The sequence below is a fragment of the Pteropus vampyrus genome, unplaced genomic scaffold, assembly GCF_000151845.1.
Source record: "Pteropus vampyrus isolate Shadow unplaced genomic scaffold, Pvam_2.0 Scaffold82, whole genome shotgun sequence".
NCBI classification, from domain to species: domain Eukaryota; kingdom Metazoa; phylum Chordata; class Mammalia; order Chiroptera; family Pteropodidae; genus Pteropus; species Pteropus vampyrus.
The window spans coordinates 7,096,669-7,108,058 of NW_011888863.1; the positions used below are offsets into that span (position 1 = coordinate 7,096,669).

General features: G+C 32.6%; 1 protein-coding gene across 1 annotated transcript in view; it reads right to left on the reverse strand.

Annotated features, from left to right (window-relative positions):
- Nucleotides 1–3,669: 3,669 nt before the first annotated feature.
- SYT10 (synaptotagmin 10) overlaps nucleotides 3,670–11,390 on the reverse strand; it is a 54,745-nt gene continuing 47,024 nt past the window's right edge. The window contains exons 5-7 of the mRNA XM_011363151.1: nucleotides 10,283–10,454; nucleotides 7,732–7,861; nucleotides 3,670–5,030 (exon numbers count right to left, since the gene is read on the reverse strand). Of these exons, the coding sequence (XP_011361453.1) occupies nucleotides 4,959–5,030; nucleotides 7,732–7,861; nucleotides 10,283–10,454 (374 nt within the window). The 3' untranslated portion in view covers nucleotides 3,670–4,958. The remainder of the gene's footprint in view (nucleotides 5,031–7,731; nucleotides 7,862–10,282; nucleotides 10,455–11,390) is intronic.

Consider the following 11,390-nt stretch of genomic DNA (forward strand, 5'->3'; position numbering starts at 1 on the left):
GGTCGGTCTGTTCATAGCCTCAGGAATTATAGGACTGTTTTGGTTCACAAACTTTATTCTACAGCAAAATCATAGTCAAACATAATTTCCTATATTGATGTTCAAAACAAAAAAACAATTTTGAAAGAGATAACAAAAGCAAAAATTCAATCATTAACCTTCCAACATTGAGACTTACTTCTCTTACCAATTTTTGACTCATTTCTATACTATGCAGTTACCCAATAAATTGTTTCTGAGGAAATGAAAACATAAAGTTGAATAATTGAAATCCATCCTCTACAGTAAATAGGGATTCTGTGCACAAAAGATGAAATCACGACAAAATTCCCAAAGGAAGCGGCCTTTTTTTTTTACCCTTTCATGACAAGATGAGGCATAGTTTGCTCTTTGGAGAGGGTTCTCATGACCCAGGTGAGCTTAGAAGTTATTGTCAGTTTGAGTTGAAAATACTTCCATATAAATACTATTTGTGTCCCGAGGTCTATCAATAGCAAGTCATTTTCAATGTCTCAGTATGGATAAAAATAAGATTATTCTTATCATTTTTTTCTTGCAAAAGTATATTCAAATCATTTTAAGCATGAAGAAGCCTATCTTTTCTCTTAAGCATCCTCTAATTATTTTTTCAGTCATCATTTCTAGTATTCAGAATGTTGGCATTCAATAAACTTTATTAAGTCTCACCTCCAACCTTAATGTAGTGATTTATTTTTTAGGTCTTTATAGCATGATATTGTCATCCCATGAAGTCAAACCCTGTAGCCTATCTTCATGATAAATAGGGCAAAAATAAAAATAAATTTTACTTTGATGAGAAAACACTTGAACTGAATATTAATTAAATGCCACTGTTCAAATATACATCTTTTTCGTGAACTGTTAATGGCAGATGACAAATGTTATTAATGCATCTTTGATTAAATTACCATTTACTTTAATTAACATAAAGTTGAGTAAATATAAGAAAAGACTTTTAATTAAATAGAAAATTTTTACTTTAAAGAATATTATTGAATAACATACTGAAAATAGCATTGAGTTTAATTAGCTCTGTTTCCATGTAAAATACAAACTCACTAATTCTTTTAAATAATGGGCCTTAGTAGGTTCAGATGAATCATATCCTGAGCCATGTTTTGGAGTAACTATTAAAATGCTATGTCATGAGTTTCTTTGAACAGTGTTAGAGGATTTACTTTCTACTAAAAGTTAAAGTACAAAGGAGTTTTTGGTTCTGCATTGAAGTATCTTTACTTCCATATCCTTTAACACATCTGTTTACTATTTAGTTATCTAGACTCTTACTTTAAATTATTTTACTTCCGTGCTTTTGCATTATTTCTTATTGGCAGCAAGAAATTCTAAGTCTAAAAACTATAAAAGTTTAGATCAATTAAAGTACCTTGGAACAACCAGAGCTGCTTCAAGAATAAGTTGTAAAGAATACAGATCTCTACATTTTCATTAGATTCGATTGAGGTTGAATGACTTTCTTAAATCTTTATCAACTCTAGTTTTTTTAAAAAAATTATCAGGTCATTAAATTAACTGGTTATTACTGAAACTAAGGTAGCAAAAAAAAAAAAAAAAAATCAGATGGCACTCCATTCTGTGAATACATATTTTCTGAGATAGTATCAAATACTCTTTTTAAAGAGGTAAACAAATGACCACGTGTTCAATGCTAAGATTTTGTGTCCTTTTATTTGTAATAGTCTTTGGCTCTTTTGGTAACTCATTCTGAAATGTTATATTTTATTTTACGGGTAGTAAAAGTTGAGAAAGGAGTGGAAGTTTGGCTTTTTAATTTTTGAAACAATACTTAAATAAAAACCTTAAAAGATTGATAGTTTTTTACTGAGTCTGCAACATTTTAAAATAATAAACATTACAGGAGAATAAACACAAGTGAAAATGTCAATTAAATATCACAACCAAGTAGGTTTAAATATATTTGCTTTATCTAAAACCTGAGTCAGTATTGATCAGTTGTGATCTCCCTGCAGTAACTACTAGAACATGCACACACTCCTCAAAACTGCATAAGAAAGTGGGTGCTTGGCTCTGAGCTCTCATGTCTTGTTCCCTGGAGCAAGTCCTAATGATATTTTTACTGAACTATGAATGTATGAGTATCACAAGTTTTACATGTAAAATAAAGTACCACAAGCAAGGCTGGCTTTTCAAAGAAAATTAAATGTGCCAGGAAAAACATTATTAAGAAACCAGTGTAAAAAAAGCATCGACTGTTCAGATTTTTGTGAGATTATTTACCTCACAAACACTATTTTTTTTTTCATATTCAATTTCCTCATTATCCTGATTACTTAGTGAATCAGGTAAAATAAATGAATAAATAAACTTAAAAGAACATCGGTGTTGTTATGCTAATGAATCAATATTTGCTCCTTTTTCCTAGACTTATGTTTGGCAAGTCCCTGAATAAGTCCCTGAAATTAGGTATTCATTATATACCTAAGCTACAACTTCATAGTGTATCAGTGATGTCATTAAAATGTGGTGTTTCACACAAATTAGTGGAGGAAATCTGTAACATCAAACCTTATTCTGAATATTTAAATAAAATACATTCTATCTTCAATCACAAGTAGAAAGAGGGTAAGTTATGTTTATGAATGTGTGGCTGTGCAGAGTGAAAATGCATTATATTAAAAGTGGTAGGATTACATTTTTATAATATAAACTATCATTTTAAATGATCATGCTTTATCGATATGAGGTTAAACCTCTCATGTACTGCATCAAAGATGACTTGTGATGATTTTCTCTCCTTACTTAAAATTATTTTACTTTAACTTATTTAAATTACTGTGAGAGATTCTCACAGAATTAACAAATTCTCTGGCATGATAAATTTATTCTAATCCCTAGAAGACATTTTCTTAAAAATTACTTTAAAACTTATTTTATTAAAGTTCCCTTGTTAGTTGGCTGCAGTTTTTCATCACGAGCACTGACTTTTTTCTCCGTAGGAGGCAAAGAAAATCATGAGCTTCGAAGAATAAATATCAAGTCCTTAAATATGTTTTCAGAAGAAAATTATTAAATTCACTTAGAAAACATATTTGCTAATTAATCATAAACTGCTAATAAAATAATTGTCCTCGAAAATGTCATTTTATTAAAAGATAACTTTTATCTTCCCATTTGACAATTGTTATTTCCCAGTAAAATAAAGAATTCCAAAATGGAAGGTTCATCTTCAGTCATTCTGTCTACAGCAAGTGGTTTTTTTAGGCTTGGTAAGGTAGCCAGGAATTTTCAAACAGGTTTCTTCTATAGTTTCCATTAGAAAATTTAGCTAGGAATACTTGTTTTCATTAGGATGGTAACAAGCATTTGAACAATTTTAGGGAATTGCATTTGCCTTTAAAATGTTAAATGTGTAAAATATTTACATCTTAATTAACAGTAATGCCATAATTATGAGAGATGCCAACAAGATTTCAAGGCTTTTAAAACTTTTTATTTTTTAATATTTAGAAACATGAGATTTTACTAAAATCTAAATTTTATAATTTCTGATTAAAGTTTCTCATTCTGATGAATGTGTTTTTGTATTCTAAGTGTAGATTGTCTTGCCTTTTTTTGTTTTGTTTTTATCTCAATCTCCTGTCAAGATAAACTTAAAATATGCATTATCCACAGTACAAATAGCTTCCAATAGGAGAGACAATAAAAAGTTGACCTGATTTAAAAGAAAATTCTGTCATGTAAAAACGTTTGCATAGTTTTTACCACTGGGGCTTGATTCTTGATCCTTATGAAGGCAAATGCCTTTCATGAAAGGACTGTGGGTCTGGACTGTTAGAATTATTTTTTTATTTTCATTAAACTTTAGAATTATATTATTCATGATAAATGGTATTTAATTTGCTGAAAATTCATCCTTTCTTTAAGAAAACATCCAATTTTAATGATTAGCATCTGATTTGGTTTAAAAATCGCTATTTCTGTATACAACCTAAACAATGATGAGCACACAGACATTTATGGTACCTTTGGTGTCTGTTAGTCGGTCTATCAGAAATACAGAATCTGCACGATAGCTTCATGACACAAAATATACATGTCACAGTACTTGGGAAGTTTACAAACATTTAAAAAAATGAACGACTTCTAATTCTATTCATTTAGGAATACTAATGCTACATTTGAGATTAAGATTATTAGAATTTTAAAAGTATCAGTTAAATAGTGCAACAGACGTGTGAACTAATGTAACATTAAGACAATATAAAATGGTAGCCCAAATGGCTCAACCTCCATTTTTCAGCTACTAAATATTACTTCTTAAATCCATATTCAAAATGGTTCTTTAAATTATAGCTTTATCTGTATGTTTTAAACACACTTGAAAGACAAAGTTGAGTTTAGTAAAGCCAGACCTCACTAAGAAAATAATTTGCTGAGAATGAAAGAATATATTAGATAAGTTACATTAATTCGATTACACAAGGATTTAATGCTGTGTAAATTAAGTTCAAATTTTCAATTAGAGTTTACATAGAAATGTGCATAACTAGAAATGAACATAGTTGTAACAAAATCAAAACCATACACCTGTGACATGTGCTACTTGGTACAATAGCAGCATAAACTATATTTAATTTTAGATAAGTATAGATTCTTTTTTAAACATGTATTTCTTTGTTTATGCAAAGAATTACAACTTAATAAAACACTCTTTGTGCTAATAGGCATATGACAGCAAGAATAAAATGCCTTATGGAAGTAAGGACTATTTGTATTCAAGTAAAATATATCAAGATGTCCAAAGTTAATAAACAGACAAAAAAGTAAATGAAAATTTCACATCAAGTTTGTTCATTATCGGGATATATTTTAAGTGAGGAAATCAAACCTTCTACTTTTTTCTTATGTGATGAGCGTATGGTCCTGGTCCTTACTATAATGGACTTATTTTGGAGGCATTACGGTGTGGAAGGTGGTTTGGGAGATGAGCAGGATCCTTGACTATCAAAACTGGTTGCCCGGCCAGGTAACTGAAAGACAATAATTTCATAATGTATGATCTAGTATAAAAATATAACATAGTAGGTAATTGTTGCAACATTTTAATAGTAGATATTCACTCATGAAATGCAAGTCTCTGAAGAGAAGATATACATAACTCTCCCTGCTCTTCAGAACTCACCTTCTCGGGTAACATGAGGGGCCACAAATATCTCATAGAGATGCTGGCAGAGCATGGTACAGACAACTAGTCATGGCTGTAGATTCATTTCACATTCTATGACTGTTCTTATTGTAAAATAATTATCGGTTTACTATAGATGCTAGGTACATGCAATAAGAGGTTCTAGACACAAGAGACTTTATTTCACACTGCTCTAAGGCAGAAATGGACTTTTATGAGATGACAATTAATGAGATGACAGGCGCTAAGTTTGGCAAAGGGGAGCCGCAGGCGAAAAATAATAATTTCTCATGGTTCCTAAATATTATGTGTATTTAAAAAGTTTAGTTGCAACAGAATAAACTTTTGATTATCTAGGCAGAAGTAACCAGATTTTCTAAATAATGCTTTACTCTCTGTCTCACCAACTTACCCAGCTCTCGAATTGTTCCCTTCTCATTTTAATCACTTCTCTGGTAACAAAACACATAATTATACACTCATCACTTTCCCACAGTGCAAAATCCAGCCAGTTCTTAGGTCTCTAGTCCAAATGTTTTGTTTGACCAATGAATGTAGGTGCAGGAGTTGAAAAAAGGAGCCATTTGCTGGAGAAAGTACATTTACATAATCTTTTAGTCCACTTGTCTTCTGATACTCCGCTGCTAGAAAAACATCTGGGATCTTCTGATGTCCATATTGTAGCTTATTCTTCCTGTATATCCTACAATGACTGACACAAACACATGCCTAGTCCGTAGCTCTCCATCAGATAAATGTACAAACGCTTACTAAACAGTCATAATTAAGTATAATATGTCCAAGGTTATATCATACATATCCTTTCATTAGTTAAAAGATCTTGCTCGCATTATCTCATTTCTCCCTACATTGTTCCTGTGAAGTCTGAGGGGCTTGCATTTCCATTTTCATTAAATATGGAGGAATGCAGCTGCAGACAGAGTAAATGTTCTGCCCAGAATTAGCCAGCCAGAGGACCAAGGGTTAGAACACATGTGTTCCTGCAGTGTGATTCTCTCCCCAGCAAACTTTACTCTCATGTCTAGATTCTTAGGATTAATATTCACTTTTCAAGCTTTAAATAAAAACCAAGAGGAGAACCAGGAAAGGATAGTAACTGTATAAAAAGTGGTAGAGTATATTTTATATTTTAAACAATACACACTGTTGAAAAGAAACACAACCTTCCCAAGACTCCTTGAGCTATTTAGGGAACAAACTTGTCTATACTTCTGAAGTACTTTAAGGGGAAGTGCTGTGTGAATGTGCATTTGCGTGTGTGTGTCTTTTATGATTTACAATAAATGATGATGTGAGGCGAAGATTTGAAACACTAATATATATATATATATGCAAATATCTATGATGACAGTTCACCTGTTGTCTGAGCATGCAATGTTGGTACCATATTCATCAAATTTTACCTAAAATGTCCTGAGTAACACAGCCAAGGTTACATTTTTGTGACAAAGCTGAGATTAGAACTGACATTTGGTAGTTAATTATACTGTACTGCCCTTACGCCTAGTGCCAGAACAAGAAGCAGAATCTTATCCATGGAGAGACAGCAATATATTATTCACTTACTATGTAGTTATCATAACTATTCTTTTTATTGAATTGTATAAATTCCATCATCTACCACAAATCCTTTTGTCAACTTACATTTCCTATCTAATCAGGTCATATAAATGACTGACTTTGTGACTCTTCAGGAGGCTCCGGTGACTGTCTTTGGGAACGAGTCATTCCATCTAGCAACATTCAATGCATTGAGTAGACCGACAACTTCATGACTAAAAATCTTGACAGAAACTGGAATTGATACCTCTTCTAGTTAATATAACTATTAATATCAGTTATAATTGAAGCTAACATTGTGCCACACTTAGTCCTAAGAACTCAATATTCAGCATTTTATTTAGTAAGCTCTGTGAGTTTACTACTATGACAGAGTAATAGCAGAGCTTAGAGAGGTTAAAGTAACTTGCCCCAAAGTTCTCCAACATGTAGTCATACAGCACAGTCAGGCTTTGAACTCAGGCAAGTTCATGCCTTGATATTTTAAAACTCTGTGAGTAATTTTACTTCCTGACCAGAGTTGGGGAGATAGTCCTATCCCCTTATATAGATGAGTTGTAGTAAGTAATAGTACCTCTATTTAGAGATTCTGGGGATTTTTAGATGAGGTGGCTGTTTTCACAAAGGAGAAGCACCAACATTCAGTTGGTTACTTGATTACTCCAGCACTCATTGACCTAAGTTTTCAGGCTCTGCCAAGAAAATAATAGACTTGCAGTTTTTATGGGCTAGTACACTGTCCAAAGGAATACCAAACTGAGAAAGTTTAGTGGTTTTTAAAATCCAACAAGGCACGCAGAACTTTGAATATTGGATGATAGAGTCTGTGAGACAAAAGCACGAACAATATCTATTTTAAAAAAATTGGTGAATATATAAAACGTAACAGAAACATTAGCATATACATATTTAAGCAACGGAGATAAAAAAAAGAGAGAGAGCAGGAGTCAGAGAATCACAGTTACCTCCAGTAAGGGATGCCAATGTGTTATTGGTTTTCGGTGATAGGCCAGCATTTCATTCCAGTGGTCTCGCCCAAGACCCTCAGCATCCAGTCCTGTTCTACACACTCCTATGACCTCATTGTGTCCTACCCTACGATTCAGAGAATATCACACTTTCATTCCAACATTCAAAAATAAATGCAGTTTCACATACCGTAGCAAAATTTTAAGTATATAATTAAAACACTGACTTTGTGACTGATTCTAGACAATTTTGCAGATTAAATTAGTTTAGGTAAAATTAAAAAAAACTTAGGTAAACTAAAGTTTACTAAGTAAGACCAGCATTCAAAAATAAATTTGTAAAAGGAGCACACTGAAACTATTTTAGTGCTCTGTAACTTAAGCACATTCCACAGTAATAAAAATAGTGTGAATGTGAAATGCCAGCTGGTCCTTACCTATAAGATGAGGTTTTTTTTTGGAAACAATTCTATTAACTTTAAATGATGTAAATCAAATCCCATTCTTTCCTCAAGGCTTAATGTTTTATAGTGGTGCTTAGATTTCTCATCAAGAGCTCAATATCTACTTTCTTGTAAAAATGACCATATTTAATTGACTCTAAATGATATGTCAGTGAATGATATGCTTGTACTACAATTAAACAGGGCAGGGCTATCTATGTTCAGCACCACAACGTTTGATTTATTATTGCATAGAACCAGAGCATGCTGAACAACATTCCTGTTTTCTATTCATGTCCTGTTTTCACAGCAATGAATCAAGGTAATAATGATAGCTAATATTTTTGAGAACTTAGTATGTGCCAGACACCATTCTAAGTACCTTAAATGTACCGACTGAATCCTCATACCATGACCATGAGTATCATTATCATTATTTCATTTTATAGATACAGAAACTAAACATCCAGAGGTCCAGGGAACTGCCTGCCTTTACACACTTAGTAAGAGGCGGAGGCAGGATTTGAATCAAGACAGTTGATTCAGTGTGTAAGCGTTAAGTTGCTTCTCAAGAATGGAATGTCATTTAAAGGGATTTCTGAAGGTTATTTTGATAGACTTCTCTAAGGAGACTTTGAGATGATTTTTGGATATTTCATTACTTTTTTCTTGTCACTGATATAGGTATATATATTTAGTATCATTTTCTTCAACATAAGGTTTCCCAGACAGGCATAGTTTTAGAAGACAATGTTTTTTATATTTCTGTTTTATATATTTAAGGATCCATCTTCCTTAAATTATTTGGGTGACAAACGCTCATTGAATTGACCTGCAATCACTACTGTGGAAAAGCAGAACAAGGGCTTCTGATAAAAACATTACTACAGTTTTAGAGTTTAAAATTTCAACTAATTCAATTCAAGAGTCTCTCTCTCTCTCTTGCTCTTTCTCTTTAATGATAGCTTTTTTTGTAAACTGTGATATAAACTAATTTCAAATAGATAGTACAGATCATTTTAGTTTCCAGTGTTTCATTGCTAGCTCTGAGTCAGAGGGTATAACATATTAATTTCTCTTGGTTATAGGATCTTGGTTCTACCATTTTTGTGATACTCTAAAATAGACACATTTTTGAGTATCTGTATATATGTATTCTGTACCACTTGTGTTATTATTAGAACAAAATAAGTATAGTAAGGCATTGTCTATGTGCTGATAATTTTGTAGGTTAAACATACAGTATTCCCTTCCAAAAGATTTGTAAATATAAAAAGAAAAACAATAAAAAGAAGTATATAGCAAGGCCCAAAGAAGAGATATGAATCTTCAGTGGGACAAGAGTTCAAGGAGTTCAGATCAAGAAAAGGTTGGTTAACTAAGAAAGACACAGAAGTGATGACTTGAGCAGGGCTGTATGGCAGGGCTAGGTTGATATATTTCAGACAGAAGAAGGTTGAGAAGATAAAATGTAGGAGTTGCATCAAGAAGAATCTTCAGAGCTACACCTGAGAGTTCGCAATTTATTCCACGAAAATAGAAGTGACTCCAAGTGTATGAAATGGAAGAGCTATCCACACGGCAACGTTTTAAGGCTGATTATTCCTATGGTTACTATCCATCTTCTACTCTTAATCTTCGCTGTTCACACACAGTTCCATGTTATGCTAATGTTTACAAATGGGAAAGATGAATCCCCAAGTGATTATGTAGCTTTCTCTTTCACACAGCTAGTTCATAGCAGAGCTCCGATAAGAATCACGATATTCATGTTCCAGTCCAGTTGAGAAAAACTCCGTTTATTGTGATTTCTGTTGTTACTGTAAAAAGGCTTCACACTAGTGTTTTCTATGATGTATTCCATACTGCCTCTGTACCCATTCTTTCACCAGCCCCAAGTGTTCTGTCCTTCAACTTAATAATGACTTCTTTTGGAGAAGGAAAAAATATTATAACATGGAAAAAGTGAATTTTGAATGAATAACTTGTCCTTCTTCCAATTTACATTAAAACTGTTGTGGCAGTATATAGCCTGAAGGGCTGAATTTAATCTGCATGACTACACATGGCTGTTCTTCAGTGAGTAGATAGATAGATACACGTACCTATCGTAATCCATGACCGCAATGGAGAGGCTGACCTGCTCCACATTCTCTGGAGGGATGTCGAAAATAATGGCCTCATTGTACACAGGGTTTAGAGTGTTTTTCTTTGTAGTTGTTTTCCTCTTTTTTAATCTTCGACCATCACACATCAGAGATACTTTGACATAAGGATCTAGGAATGAGAAGGTAATTTTATTAAAATAAAATAAATAGTACAAAGTACAAATAAAACTGTGGTTGACTATTACTAAATAATAAAAGTGGTATATCTAACCCTTTGGTATCACCAGTTTTAAATTTAAATGACTTATTTAGGGACTGCAGACGCTCTAAGCCTTCTTATTTTAATTGAAAGCTTTTATCTTGAATGAACTAGAAAATAGTTAACTCGATCTCACTATTTTTAATACAATAGAGAAACACACTAGTGTATCAGGAGCCAGTCCAGAGCTATGTCTTTTAGTCACAGCTATTAGAAGACACATTTTGTTAGAAGTGATTTCTAGAAAATGTAACCCTAACAAGTAAAAACAATTGTATGAAAGTTAATTTCCCTCAAAATGATTTAGAATAAGTATACTAAAACTTGTGAAAGAGTAATATTATATTTAGACAAGCATATATGATCAAAATGAGTAGAAATTAGAAAGCCAAAATTACGTTAGAATTTTTTTCAATCGTTGGAAAAGGAACTAAATTTAGAGGTTTCATTCGAGAGTCATAGAGTTGGTGCTTGATAAGGAGCTTGGATTGAAGAAATAATCACAACAAATAATTATTAAAATGCTCAACGGTATACAACAAAAAAGGCAAATTTGGCTTAAAGATGGCCACAAGATTCCCGTTATGACATTGTCATATAATGCCAAATTGAAAAAGAAAGATTTAGTCGAGCTATATTGTTATGAGTCAAAGGGATCTAATATTGTTAACAAGTTCTGTCCCAGCCGACTGATCTCTACCCCTCTTACTCCTGCCACCTTAAGAAGAACAACTGTTACAGTACTATAGAAAATTGCACAGTATTACACAAAAGTTTCTTTAAAAAGTCTTACATTTTTATTAAAAGGAGGGAGTGTTGGCACTGGAGTGAGCATGCTAGATGGTT